The 15,438-nt window shown below is 39.6% G+C and overlaps 1 protein-coding gene across 1 annotated transcript; it reads left to right on the top strand.

The window, feature by feature from the left end:
* Positions 1–103: 103 nt before the first annotated feature.
* Positions 104–7,644, top strand: MYOC (myocilin). The gene is made up of 3 exons (XM_025170215.2): positions 104–884; positions 4,649–4,777; positions 6,523–7,644. Exons 1-3 carry the CDS (start codon positions 248–250, stop codon positions 7,305–7,307), a joined length of 1,551 nt encoding a protein of 516 aa, XP_025025983.1. The 5' UTR covers positions 104–247; the 3' UTR covers positions 7,308–7,644.
* The last annotated feature ends 7,794 nt before the right edge of the window (positions 7,645–15,438 follow it).

Below are 15,438 nucleotides of genomic sequence, written 5' to 3'. Positions count from 1 at the left end.
TAGTTCTCAATCATCTCTTTTCTCATGAATGCATGCACAACCATTTAAGTTATTGCCTTCATAGATGAACAAACTTGCAGATCTGCCTCCATGAGCCAAGAATCAGCCGTTTATTTTCTAAGAAAAAAATGCTGTGCCTTTAAGAGAGTTTTAAAATGTGGGTGCTGCTGCTGCTGCTAGCAAAGCCACCCTTTACTGCACCTCCCTTAATTCCCAGCTGTATAAAATTGTGGTCTGGGAGCATTGAATGAATTTATCCATGTTCTGTTTCTCAAACAACTTGCTTACTTTAAGGGAGAGAGGTTGGTGTGAGATCACAGGGATGCTGCTGACATGGTTGATTTCAGTCTGGATGGTGTGGGGAGCATTTGGGAGTAATGTCCATCTTCACAAAAGCAATAACCAGGATGGCAGATGCATTTATTCCTTCACAGTCCCCAGTGAAAATGAAGACAGCTGTATTGGCTCAAGTGAAGTATTGATAGCCATCCAAGATCTCCAGCGGGAAAACAAAGCTCAGCACCTGGAACTAGAGTCAACTAGAGCACGGCTCAGCCTTCTGGAGAACCAGGTGAATCAGCTATATGGAAGCCAAGTTAGGAGAACTTCTCTATCTACAGTTGGCTTGCTTCAAAGGGAGGTAGAGAGTCTGAAGAGGGAGCAAGCCCAGAGGGACATCCAACTCAGCAGGCTGGAATCTACCATAAACAATCTCCTTCAAGACAAGTCAGCTTTGGAAGAAGACAAGAAGCAGCTGGAAGAACAAAAGAATGAGCTAGAAACAAGGCTAGAGAAAAGCATTCAGGAGGTGGCTCATCTGAGAGCAAGCCGTTGTCCTCAGACTAGAGAAGCCAGCAGTGATTTCCTTCAAGGTCCTCGGGAAGGTAAATCTGGAGGCTCTCCCGCTAGGAGATGTGTTCTTAAAAATGTATAGGTGCCTAAAGTTATAAGCTATTTATTTTTAATTAATCATTTTTTAAAAAAGAGCAAACAAGTGAAAAGAAAAAATATTTTGAAAAGAATTTGCAGAATGTTATGAAAAATTAACCATAAACAATACATTAAATTATTTTTAACAATAAGGAAAAGGATTTTAGAGGTCTTTTTGAATTTCTGAGCTGAGTGCCAGGGTCTCCACTATTCTTTATTTAAAGAGAAAAAAGGAGAAAAAAGAGGGAAAAAACCCTACTAAAACATTATAAGTAAATATTTGGTCTCTAACCTCCCTTTTGTTATACTCTGACTGATATACAATAAGGTTATAAATTGTAAGAATTCTCTGCTAGTCCCCTTCTTAATCTACATGCCCAGCCTCATAATCTGATTTTGACCTACCTGGAATTATGGAAAAAGTTCAGAGGGCGAGGGTAGCCGCAGATCAGGATGTGGTAATTCAGGCAAGTATGTAATCAGCTCAAGAAGCATTGTGAAAATCTCTGGTTCAAAAGCAAGTAAGGAAAGGGGGAAAAAATCTAAAGGGGTACTTCCTAGAGCTATAAAAATAGTCTTGAAACTGCCAGCAAACACAGCTTGTCACCTTGTTTATGATGCTAACAAGGGCAAAGACCCATGAAGATCTTTCTGTTGAGGTGTTTTCTTTGGCATTTATGTTATCTCTGGCTGAATTTATAAAAATATCTGAGAAAGGCTAAAGATTTCCCACATCTTTTTGGGATTTGCTTGGTCCAGACCCGCTGGGTTTTAAAAAGCCAGATGATATAAAAAGGAATGATGGAATACTGGAATTGGGATCTGGTCTCTATTAGTGAAACTTTTTGGAGTAGAAAGCCTCAGCTGCTGCTTCTACTTTTCTTTCAAATACCTCAGGCTATTGGCATTAGTTTCAGGCAACTATTTAAAAAGATTCCTTTTAATTAACTAGCCTGAATTCATTTAATCCAGCTTCCTGTTTCCAGTAGTGACTAACTAGAAAGCTTACAACCAGGGCATTAGTGGAGGAGCTCTCATTTCATCATTTGCTTCTAGCAGATAGCTAGAAGTCATCTTAACCATCTTTAAAACACCTGTATAACTATTTGTAGTGCTTCATACAAACAGCACACAGCTCTTTCAGTCAAAATGATTTGGCAGCTGTTCCACCTTTCTCTCCTGAATAGATTTGCCTCCTGGAAAAATCAGAGGGGGGTAGAGAGCACCACTGCTTGGATCCCGTAAAATTTCATGAATGAGTTAGTGAATTCAGAATATGGCAAATATTTCCCAAAAAGATGATGATAAATTAAGATGATTCCCCCTCTAAAAAGAAGTTTAGACATAACAAATCTTGTGTATTGCCAATTTTGTTGGCTAGGACTGCCATCTTCTACCACAATCAATCCTGGATATCACTGTATCCACCACAAACTCACTCATGAGTGTGCTTGCATGTATGTATTTGTACCTGCTCACTGGCCAGAGTCCAGACTCCAAAAAAGGCAGGGCCAGGAGAAAAATATTACTTGAATTTATATCTATTGATTCCATGTGTAAAATTAACTGATTCTTCCTGCATACATACACACAAACCATTCTGTCTTACAAAAACTATTTTTCTCTCTCCCATAAACACGTAAGTATGTATACAGTACTCACTCAGAGACTGCAAAAATGGTCTTAGTGAGCATAAAATGCATGCTTACTCTGCAATAAGTTGCACTGAATACTGTTATTCCCACAAAAGTATGTATATGCCCCAACTATGCTGAGGATGGATCCATTTAGCTCAGTGTTTTTCAAACTTGGCAACTTTAAGATGTATGGGCTTTAGCTCTCAGAATTCCCCAGCCAATTCTAGGAACTTAAGTCCACACATCTTAAAATTGCCAAGTTTGAAAAACACTATTTAGCTCAATGCACTGGAATGGAAACTAGGGAATAGATCTGTGTGATAGAAAGCCTTATTTTTCCTTCTGATTAGTCCAGGTTTGGATGCCATCGTTTGACACAAAAGTGTATCTGAAGCATTTCAGCAAAAAGTGTGTCTGACTGCTTCCGAAAGCAGTGTGTTATAGAAAAGAGTATATTAAGCCAAAAATTGGCTGGCTTTTGAGAAGAGGCAAGGAAAAGCAGAACTGGCAACCACTTCTAAGGGAAGGAAAGGTGGAAAAATGTTGGCTGCAAGCTTTAGGACTGCAGATGTTGGACTTGTGATGAAAAAATAAGAGAGATAAGCGTGTTAATTAAGTAATGGGCCAATTTGGAAAAGATTTTAGCTGCTGACTTGGGGGTGATGGGATCTGGCTTACTGTACTGTCTGTTGAAGAGAGAAGGGGAGACAGGAACATTACAACAACTGTCCATAGAATTTGGGAAATGATTCTGAAGGTGTCAGAGGAAAAGCAGAAATGTGGAAATTCTTTATCAGACAGGCGTTGTTTTTTCTTACCATTTATCCTGCATGGTTGTAAAATCTGTTTGCTTAATTCTTACAGGAAAGCTTGTCAATACATGATATGACACAGAGGGTTTTTTTTCAGCTGGCTTGTCACAGAACCTGATGCTGATTTGGACTAAGGAAGAGTGACTGACCCAGGGTCACACTCAGCCAGCTTCTGTGACTACTTGAGGACTAGAACCTGGTCTTTCTGGTCCTTCTCCAACACCTTAACCACTATACCCCAAGGGCTCTCCTTTTGCTGACAGTTGTGATACTGATTATTTGGTTCCTATCTGTGAGGGACAGGATTTCTCAGTGATTACCCTAAACAAAGGAAATTATTGAGATTCTCAGATGCAGGGACATCAGCAGTACATGATGAGCTTGAATTTTGGAATGATAGATGATTCCCCTGTCTCAAGGTTTTATTTTTCTTTCCAGTGCAAATCCATCAATGTCCATGTGCATACATATACATATATATAGAAAAACTAACTATAAACCATCCTTCCCTTTTGGTTTAAATAAGAAGGTTAAAATCAGCCTAAGACGTTACCAAGTGACTATTTCTGTAGCTTTTGCAATTGCAATGTTTGCTGTGTAAAGGCGCCTGTCTATTGCAGAGAGCTTCCTCTATCTGTGGAAGCTTTCCATATGAGCAAGGATACTACTTCCTAGGATCCTCAACTGTATGCAGAGCCTTCATGGATGGATCAAAAGCAATGAAAAGCCTTAAAGACTAACAGTTCTGTTATTTGTGGATTGGAATTCACTTTACCATACAGAAGTCTCTGCAACAGATGGGATCTTTCTACACTTTGCAACAGATGGGACTGGCAGAATTAACATTTGTGTCTCATTTCTCCTGAATGTGAGAAGGCACATCAGATTCATAGCTCTTGATAGGCAATTCTATGTATATGATATCTAATTTATGACCTACTATTACATCCAAGTAAAGTTCCAGGTTCAGATCTTACAGTGTCAGTTGAAGATTTTAGGCATACCACCTTAATTTCAGACCCTCCCCTACTTGCAATGTATCTGCCTTACAAAACTACTATAAGAATTCGAGGAATAATATACCTGAAATACTTTATACACAATAAAGCAATCTTCACCTACTAATGAAGTTTTCAGATAAAGCCACAACCCACCTGGAAAGCTGCTCTTGCACATTATATAAATGGTTAACACTACAGTGTGTCCTTTTAGGTATACTCTAACTGTATACTATAACTTTGTTGTCTTCCTTCCACCTTCTCTCTATAGTGTCTAAGTGGGATACTGAAAAATTGGGCTATCAGGAGCTCAAGTTAGACTTGGCTGAGGTTTCTGCATCTCATCTCATCAAGGAAGGCCCTTCACCCTCTCCTTCTACTATAGAAGTTGAAGAATCAGGTATAAAGTTATTTTTTGGGTTCCTGCTTTTTTCAGTTTTATTTAGCCCTGGGTCAGCCATTCTCTTTCTTCAAGCCACTAATTATTTTTCTCCTCAGTACTTATTTTGCTCAGCTTCTAGTTTAGAATTTGGAAATACCCTCATGGGGGTATTTCCAAATTCTAAAGATAGAAAGGGAAATTATTGTTTCTCTGCCTGCCAATTTATTTTTTTGATTTTTTAAAAATCTTCTACCAAAAAATGTTGTCCCTTGCTCCATTTACCAAGTAGGGGCAGATATTAAAATGGGCTTCCACCCTTTGTGAGAGAGTCAATCTCATAGCATCATAATTTGGAAAAAAAATACTGAAAAAAATGTTGAAAACAATATTTCAAAACTTTGAAATACTGTGACACAGACTGTGGCTAGAGAGCCTCAATGGAAGGGAGACTGAAGTCTATTTCAGGCATTTGCTTGAACTCCTGAGGCTGGGGTGCACAAACTGGTTTCACTCTACCACTTTCACACTCCATATGTTCATCCAGGTAGTCTGCAGGAAGACTAAGCTCATGTTTACATGAATGGGAGTACAGCTCTTGATGGTATTGTCTTAGGAGCATTGTCCTGATTTATGCAAAATAGCATTTGACAAGACTAGTTGCATAAAGTACAGCAATTTTTGCAAAGAGGTCAGTAAATCCATACACTATCCAATGCATTAACATTTCAATCCTGTGTCTTTTAACTAGAAAATAAGGCCACTTGAACTCTGAAGGGCTTACTATGAGAAAATGTGTTCTTAATTAATATATTAGCACTTGGCTAACTATCAGGCACTCCTCCCCCCATATGTTTCTTGTTCTCTTCTTTTATAAAAAACAGACCATGTCTGGTTCAGTTGCTCCCTGCTGCTCAAGCATGTTCTTTCTCTCCTCTTTTATTCCCTTCCCTTCCTGTGGAACAAACTTTAGTAACCAGCCCTACATTTCAAATGTCCCAGATTTGAAGTTCTATGCAAAAATTCCCTATGCGAGTGAACATTTCTTCTGAGTTTCATTTCTTCTGCATTGACTTGGAATGTTGGAAAATGTGGAAAATATTAACCCTATGTCCATTCCTCATTGTCCTTATTAGAAAAAAAGTCAAAGGGGTTATAACTCTGTTTTTACTAAGGATAGCTAACCTTTTTTTAAGAGTACATATATGAAGTTTGAAACCATTTTGGGCTAAAATAGGACACTACATACTGAATTTAGGAACAGCCAAATACTGTTTACATCCCCACAAAACTGCCAACGTTGAAAATGTTATTCAAAATCTTAAAAAGTAAAAGGATTATTTGAGAGATAACTTTCACTAAAAAAAAACAACCTAAAATAACCTATGACTCTTCAAAAACAAGCACACTTACTATTGTTAGCTGTCTTGATTACCTAAACGTGGGATATAAATTGAAAGCATGAATAAATAAATAAAATGGAAGAAGCCTTTTCTCCATGCCTTACACTTCTTTGGATAGCAGAGCTGGGAAAGAACTATCAGATATCTTAAAAGACTGGTGCTAGTTGGAATAAATACTACTAGCCTAGACAGAGTAGGGGTCTGATTAACCCACCTACATGTGTTCATATAGGCTGCTCTGACAAATTAGGGACATCCCTCTTTCTGGATTCTGTCTGGAGATCAGCAAATTTTAAGCAGTAGTTTATAGCTACATATTCTTTAATTGGACAGATTAACTGTCTTGCTTATTTCCTGAATTAGGTTGTGGAATGCTGGTTTGGGTTAGCGCACCAGTGACCTTCCGCAGGGCTGAGACCATTACAGGAAAGTATGGAGTGTGGATGAAGGACCCACAACCTGTGTCTCCATATACACATGAAACAATTTGGAGAATTGACACTGTCAGTGCAGATGTCCGCCAAGTCTTTGAATATGATGATATGGATCAGTTTGTGAAAGGCTACCCTTCTAAAGTGCATGTGTTGCCCAGGTCCATAGAGAGCACTGGAGCTGTTGTTTATTGGGGTTCCCTCTATTTTCAGAGGCACAAGTCTAGAATACTGGTTAAGTATGACCTGAAGAACGAAGTCATTACAGTTCAAAAGGAGCTGCCCGATGCTGGCTACCATGGGCAATTCCCCTACTCCTGGGGTGGATATACAGATATTGATCTAGCAGTTGATGAGATTGGACTGTGGGTGATTTATAGCACTGAAAATGCCAAGGGAGCTATTGTGCTTTCCAAACTGGACCCAGAAACTTTGGAGATTATACAGACGTGGCAGACCAATATTCACAAGCAGTCTGTGGCTAACTCCTTCATGATCTGTGGTTCCTTGTATACCATTAGTAGCTACTCGTCCCCTGAGGCCACTGTGAATTTCATTTACCGCACAAGTACAGGAAACAGTGCACCGCTGAAGGTCCGCTTTGAGAACCGCTACAGATATATCAGCATGGTAGACTACAACCCTACGGAGAAGAAAATAATGGCTTGGGATAATTTCAACATGGTTGCCTATGACATCAGACTTTCCAAGATGTGATTACCTTGGAGAGATTGATAATGGAAAAATATATGGTAGCAAGGCTATGCTACCCAATACAGTTTGTTGTCTGACGTAGGAGTCTATATGGCAAATTTTCCTCCCACTAATTACCAACATGATATAAATCACCCAGAATTTTTCCTGAGCTACCCCTGTGGAAGTAAATATCTATGCAATGTAGGATCAACTCTTAATCCTTTAAATTAGTTTATACAATAATAAAATCTGTGGATTACATCTCCCACTCTGTTGTTCTTAATAGAGCACTGTGTATCTTCTTCTTCTTCAGATACACAGTATCTTATGCATGCTACAGTCTTTGCTAACTGGAACACAAAGGCATACAGCTATCAAAATGATACAAATTCTCTCTTTTTTTTACAATTTCTCTTTAGTTTCCACTTTTAATCCCTTGCTTATGAGAATGTTCCTTTGCCCAAGAAGAGGATTTACAGTAGGCCTGGTATTTTGGTTCATAGGCAGGACTGAATCAATCTTTATGTTACATTTCATTAGGTTTATGTGCAGTAATAACAGTTATAGAGTAACATTGATACATCACAGCTATCAATAGTGTAATAAAGTGGGACTTCTTCTCTCTGCAGAACATTCTGGTAAAGGCCTCCTTCCTGGGAGAAGAGGCTGCTTTACCTTTATTCATCAGATGCTTTCCCCATTAAATTCTTCTCTGCATCTCCACAGCTTTTCAAATCTCTGTTTATCCCTGGACTGAGATAAAAAGGGATCCAGAAAAATTAATAGTAAAAAAACTTGTTAGTAAACATTTTAGGATTGTGGAGTCGCTGGAGTTCTCTGAGCTTGGCTGTTTCATTACCCAGCTAGGTTACATCTTCAGTGCTAGAGTGGAATGGGGTTTGCTCTGTTTATATACTGTGGCATCCCCTGCCAGTGTTGGTGGGGGTGTGAGTTTTGTTTTGTTGTATTTTTTTCCTCTGGTAGTTCCTTGATTAAGGTATTGTTTACTGCTTGTATGTCTGGTGATAATCTTGGTGTTTATCTCTACTTATCTGGGTGATGATTGCTGGTGAGGAGATGTTCTGATCTTTTGTTTTTCTTTTTATTGTCTCTTTTGAATAGTGTGTAGATGTTATTTATCTCTATGTGCCTGTTGATAGCTGCCTTGTCTGAATACCAAGCTTCCAGGAATTCCCTCGCATTTTTGGATTTAGCTTGGTCTAAGATGCTGACAGTTTCCCAGTTGAAACTATGGTTAAGTCTGTCCATGCGTTGTGAGATTAAGGAGTTTTTATCGTGTCTTCTGGCTGCTAATTGGTGTTCATGGCTGTGCTCTGCTAGCCTTCTGCCTGTCTGTCCTGCATAGTGGTTGTTACAGTCCTTACATTGTATGTTGTAGATGACTCCTGTATTTTCTTCTCGGGCTACTGGGTCTTTTGATTTGCTTAAGATGTTTTGGAGAGCTTTAGTTGGTTTGTGTGCTATGGAGATGCCATGTGGTTGTAATAGTCTGTTGGTGGTTTCTGAGACATTTCTGATGTATGGCAATGTTACCCTTTTCATAGCTTGTGTTGGTTGTGTTGTAGTAGGTTGAGTGGTCAGGCACTTTTTGATAAAGTTGTGTGGACATCCATTTTGTGGAAGATGTTGTATAGGTAGTCTGTTTCCTGTTTCTGCTGTTCTGGGTTGCTGTAATGCATTTGTGCTCGTTTGAATAATGTTCTTACACAGATCCTCTTGTGAGAAGTTGGGTTGTTACTTTGGTAATGGAGTACGTGATTAGTGTGGGTTGTCTTCCGATAGACTTAGGTTTCTAATTTGCTGTTGTTTCCTCTGCTGATGAGGATATCCAGGAAGGGTAGCATGTTGTTATTTTCTTCCTCTCTGGTGAATTTTATTCCTTTGAAGATGATGTTGATGGTTTCATGTGTCTTCTCTAGTTGCTCCTTTTTTATTATAACAAAGGGGTCATCTACATACCGGATCCATACTTTAGGTTGTATGTGTGGAAATGCTATAGTTTCTAGGCGTTGCATTACAGTCTCTGCTATGAGTCCTGACAGTGGTGATCCCATGGGTGTGCCTCGGATTTGTCGGTATATTTGTCCATCAAACTGAAAATAGGTAGTGAGGCAGAGGTTGATGAGGTCCATGATTCTGGGTATTTCAATCTGGGTGTATTTGGTTAGGTCAGGTGTGTTGTGTAGTACTGCTGATATGGATTCTTTCCCTAGTTCTGGGTTTATAGATGTAAAGAGTGCTGTGACATCGAATGAGACCATGATTTCATCTTCATCTATGTGTACATCTTTGATTTTCTGGAGGCACTGTAGTGAGGAGTTGATAGAATATTTGCTCTTCTTTGTGAGATGTCCAACTCCAGGGACTCCACAGTTCAATCCTGAGCTACAAATATTCTCTTCTATTGGCATTTTAGGATTGCATAACTTTATCATCACATGGTTATTTCTATAGCATTTTAAGCTATATGAAATTATTTAAATATAATAAATGACAATCTTTTCTTGTAGACTTGTGTTCTAAATTCTGTACAGAATTCCAAAGGCCTGTTAATGCTAAGTGTCGACATAATATAACAATATGTGTAAATATTAAAGTGCTACTATGCAAAAACAACCTAGTAACTGGCCGAGTAACAGGGCTTTTCAAAAACTAAGAAGCTTCTCAGTTGATAAACCCACCCCATGTTCACTTTTCCCCTGTCGTCATTGACTGCGGCAATCTTTTCACACCAAGGGTATCATTAGAATTTCTTTGTTTTTATCTATAGCCCTTTTGGTGCACATAGCACTTTGCAGAATACTGGAGGATTGGCCCCTGCGTCAATGAACTTACAGTCTAAAATACGACAGGAAAAAGAAGGAGGGAGATGCTAAGACACTGTTAAACAAGGTAGCTATATGCCAAGATGGGTCCATTTCAGTAGGAGAGTGTGTGAATGGTTGTGAAGGGTATATGTTATTTGTGGTCCTTGGCATTTTTTATCTGCTTCTGCCAACTTCTCTCTTCCTTTTCCTTCTAGGGACTTTGAGCTGACTGATTGCAGACAAATTTGAAATTAGAGGATTGCTTGAAAGTAAATTGACAATTAAACTACCCCACCCTAGCAATATTGAGTTGTAGAAAGAGGGTGATCAGGATTGGTGGCCAAAGGATGGGAATAGGCAACCTGCATCCTAAGACCATACAGTATGTGGTTCTCTGCCTAATTCTAAACAATCTCTTCAACAGATCAGTTAAGAACTTCGTTTCTTCCCTGCAGTCTACTGCATGAGAAAAAAGAGAGATTCAAAGAAAATGCCAGGGAGCAAATGAAAACCCCCACCTACATCTGGCCCTTCTCACTTCTGACCTTGCCTACCATGTGGCAAGGGGTTTCTGCAGTAATGTGGCCCTCAATAGAAAAAAATAGTTGACTGTCACTGGAATATGGCATTAATGTTTTGAATGTTGCAGAAAAATTCTGAGGAACAATTTGAATGTTTTCCATGCTGTACATGAAGTTTGTTTTCTCTCTGTTAACCATGAATATTCTTTGCAGAGCTAATTAGGATGGTCCTGTTGTTACAATCACACAAAGGATAACCTCTTTTTGGTCAGCCCACCACCAATGCCTCACACCCCTGGAGGCCTGACAGAATTGCCACTCTTCCAGCAGGGAGCCTTTGGTAGGCTCTTGCTTTCTGGCCTGAGGTAGTTCCACTAATAAGGCCAAGAGGGATCGTAACGTCATGCCACAGGACGTGATCAGTAGAGGCTGTTCTTGCCATTTTCTCTTTCCATACCCATCAGGCTTTGCTGTAATCTCCCAGGTGCTGCTGGCTTCTATTCCAGAGATGCAAATCAGGTCCCAGAGCCATATGGAGGCCCTAAGAGTGTCAACTGTGGGCCATAGAGGCCACTGAAATGTGACTAGATGATAAGGATAGATGTAATAGAATGGGAAAATCCTTAAATGTATGACTTGAGACAAGTAACTATGATCTTATTGGAATTAAATTTAAATATCAGTGAAATCAAATTTAGCTTTTCTTCTAGTCCCTTTGCTACATTTTTTGGCCTGTGGCCCTCAGTCCAGAAAAAATTGTGTTCTACACTTGATCTATACAGCATATTCTTCTAGGTTGAACTTCACTGTTGATCTCGCCAGCAGAATTGGTTTGGCCTGAGAAGAGACTCTTATATGCTTCTTCTGAGAGAATTAACATGGCAACTGCTTCATAAAAATTGTGAGGATTTGGTACATGAGTGTGACATCATCAAATACTCCTCCCAAGCCAATCAGAATGAACCACTGATGACAAATTCACACAGACCTCATTAGTATGGCAGCAGGCTAGATGCTGCTTCTCTGTTGTGTGCATGGAGTTTTAACAACTAGCCTATAGGGATGTGACAGCAGAGATCAAGGTGGCATCTCCCATTCTTGACTATCTCAGCAAAAGCCTCTCAGTCTTCTCCTGTGCATAAGAATAAAGCCATCAAGAAGAATAATCTAAGCAGCAATCTGGAATGCAAATAAGTGACCAGAAAAGTCACCCACCTTAGCTGGAGGTTTCATACCATGCAGTGAGTTTCTTTGTTTAATACGTTCCTTCATTGTTCCTGAAGACAGTTTAAACCATATGAGAACTTTACTGAGAACTACATTTTAAATGATATTGTTTTTCATTTGCTTAAAGGCCATCTGAGATTTTTCTTGATACTAGCTTAGTTTGTCTCACTTGTGTTCCAAATGTGCTATTTGATCTAGATTTTCAGGTTCCTTTTTATATGTATACAAAAAGTAGCCTAAGAACCTAACAGCCCTAGAAATCTGCCTAGTCCAGCATCTTGTTTCCTATGAAGGCTAAAAAGACATCTTGGAAACTTACAAATAGGGCACACAGTTATGGCCCTGCGGATGTATACCTCCAGATGGAAATATGTGAATCATTCTAAGGACTTGCTCCATCTGCATCTGATCTCCTTGTCTCAGTAAGGGCAGAGTTTTAATGGTCCTGTCAAGTACCAGGTATTTCAGTGGTATTTCAAAATACTTGACGTGAAACCTATCATTCCTACATATTGTCCTCCAGCTTGTTCAATGTACAAATTAGCCCTTCTATTTCAAGGCAGGGGGTGGGAGGAGGGAATGGTTAAAAAGTGGCATGGAGGCAGGCTCAGGTCTCAGATGCCACAGATGGGAAAGCTGTAAGAAATAGAAAGGTGAGCTCCAGAGGCAAATCAGAAGCAGAAGCATAGCTGGAGCATTTTAGGGCTTGTCAGGATCTTTTAACAATCTGGCGCTGTTCACACTTTTTTCTCCCTCAGGCAGTTGTTTACTTCTGACATACGAAAGTAAGATGGATTTTGCTTTTTTTTTAAAGAAATGCAAGGAATGGTGGTCTTTCTATATTTGCTCTATAGTAGTTACAATAATGTTTCCTGAGGTACTGCTGCTACCATTGCTGCTACCATCCAGAGATTAATATTTACTCTGGGACATCACAGACACTCTGTTTTATATTAAACCAGCATCTGGCATTATTAGGACTGTCATGTCTGGACTGCAAAAAGCCAGGTAAATCACCACATGGCAGTAAAGAGTTATATGTGCTTCTTCACTCCCATTAGCAATTATCCAGATCATCCAGATATTCCCCACCCCCCACCAAAAAATATAGGAACCCTAGATATAATAAACATTCTCCATGTAGTTCCCTTAACTTGCAATCTGACAGAGATGCTTTTTGGAAAAATTGGGGTGGGATGGGGGTGGGAAATGGAGGACACAATATAATTAGCTTTGAAGGAAAGTATTATTGGTTCAAGTCAGTATCTGAACTAGAATCTCAGTTCAGAGTCGCTGAACTGTTACTTTGAGTGGGTTCACATGTGCTAAGCCACAATTTAAATCTGATTTATTGAATAAACCACAATTGACTGGATTGATATAACATGCTAAGACAGAATCAGACAAATCATATTATGGCTTAGCATATCATGTGACCCAGCTTTCTGTCATAATTTATATCTCTTCCCAGCCAGTGGCAGGGAAAATTATCTCAATAAAGTATAATTCCAGTCAAGCTTGGAATTACCTGGCTTACCTCAAAGGGCTGACACCTTTCCTGCAGATACTGCCATTCCCAGTTCTTCACCTAGTTCACTGTTTTTATCTTTTCTTCACACACAAACTTCTTATCTTTCTTACCTTTACTCACTAATATCTCCTGCTGTCACAAGATTCTAAACAGATGCCATCATTTAAGAGAAATAATTTCATCCATGCTATTGCATTTACTTCCAAAAAAATTTTTTTTTTTGTCTGCGCTCAGTCATTGCTGACCCTGCAGTGACTGCTTGGACGAGTCCTTGCAGTTTTCAAGGCAATTGTTCTTCGGAAGTGGTTTGCCAGAGCCTCCTTCCTAGAGCAGAGCCCAGCTGGCGAGCGCAGGAGGCGGGGTTTCCGTTCCTTCGCGCCCTTTTTTCGCGCTTACCGGCAACTGCTCCCAACTCCTTTTTGCAAGGCGCCACCAGCATTTTTCCTCCCACCAGAGTGAGAGTACCCATTTATCTACTCACGTGAGTTTTCGACCTGTTGGGTTGACAGGAACTGGAGAGGAAACAGGAGCTCACCCTGTTTAACGCGAAGGCTGGACTCGAACCGCTGAAGCGTCGACCATTTCTGGCCGGCAACTTTCAGCGTCATTAAGCCGCTGCGCCACCGTGTCCCCCTACTTCCAAAATAAAGCACTATATTATGTAATGTTAAAAAAACAAATTACAGTGAAACCTTTCCAGGACTGGATTCATGGTAAGAAATCCTTCCTGAACCAGGATTAGCCTGTATCAACCGAAAAGCATCTCTTATAATATGACAGGTCAAACCCAACATTACATCTGTTTGATCCGCACCCACCATGGCATCCAAATCACAATACAAATATTTTATCTGCAAAATGTTGACTAAACTAATTATTATTGGCTATTGAGTGTTCTATTTTTTTTCCCTTTGTAGACCAAAATGTTACAGGTTTAAGACAATCAGAAAAAATACTACTGGACAACTCTGAGAATAAGTTATTTGTTGACACTGCCAGAAAATAAGCTTCAAATGTGTCCTACCTTGTATCCAGTTGGACTTGCTCCAAGCTTTCTGCCATCTTTGATCTAGCCATCAATGTAACAATTTCATCACTATCATTGTCAAAATCAACAGCTTCTTAGGGTTTGTAATCAGAGAGAGAGGGGGCTCTGATATTGTGTCAACCACTCAGGACATTTTTCCATTGCAAAGGTCAGTCTGGGTTTTGACAGAATTACCTGTAAGGCGACATAAAACCCTTAAGAATCATCAGGGTAATTATTTTATTCAGTCCTCTACCCTCACAGAGTTCTGAATCTCCATAAAGCAACATTTTACCTGATACTGGTATGACCTTGATCACAGAACTAGTCCCCAGGCCCAGATTACCTAATGCCATTCAGTTGTATGATTTGCTGAATAAGTGGAGCCAAATATGTTGGAACAGTTTTCTGTGTGCTGTGAAACTATAAAATCCTAAGTAACTCCAGGAAAGTTGTGATTATTCACCTTTCAAAATCACAAATCAGGGGAATTTCCCTGCAACATCCCAGAGAGATCCAGATTAGACTGGGATTGTCAATATTACATTGTGATAATAAACCCATGAAATTCCTACTCTGTCCCAAGCACCTGGTTTCATAAGCAAACATTTCAAACTAGAAATCTGTGAAATACAACTCCTAGTTGGAGGTCCTGAATCACATTGGACCATTACAGTTCCACCTGCCTGCTGCTGCACAAAGAACATAGGTTGGCAAAGGTAGAAGACACATTTTTCTCATCTTCTCCAATAAACTATAACACCAGACCAGATTTCCATGTTCATCCAAGTTTAAGTTTTGGATGATTGCTCTTTGCCCATTTATTGACCTGGTAGTACCTTTAATTGATGGGGATGATCACCGAGGCAACTCAAATTTTCTGTGCTAGAAGCCACACTTGGAGCAACCAAAATCCAGTTGCTCTCCTATCTCCTATAATAAGCTGTTGCCCTGACAATATCTGCTTCTGCTCCCTATTATTCTAATTGCTATACTCTGCTTCTGTTTGTGCTTTTTC

Source organism: Python bivittatus, unplaced genomic scaffold (genome assembly GCF_059951505.1).
Source record: "Python bivittatus isolate LINGU-HERP-01145 unplaced genomic scaffold, Pbiv_v1 ctg000700_np1212, whole genome shotgun sequence".
Taxonomy (NCBI): domain Eukaryota; kingdom Metazoa; phylum Chordata; class Lepidosauria; order Squamata; family Pythonidae; genus Python; species Python bivittatus.
This window is presented reverse-complemented; position numbering and strand designations above follow the sequence as displayed.

Coding starts and splice junctions, on each gene's coding strand:
- MYOC (XM_025170215.2), top strand. CDS start 248: ATGAATTTATCCATGTTCTGTTTCTCAAACAACTTGCTTACTTTAAGG. Junction 885..4,648: donor CCTTCAAGGTCCTCGGGAAG/GTAAATCTGGAG, acceptor TTCTCTCTATAG/TGTCTAAGTGGGATACTGAA. Junction 4,778..6,522: donor TATAGAAGTTGAAGAATCAG/GTATAAAGTTAT, acceptor TTCCTGAATTAG/GTTGTGGAATGCTGGTTTGG.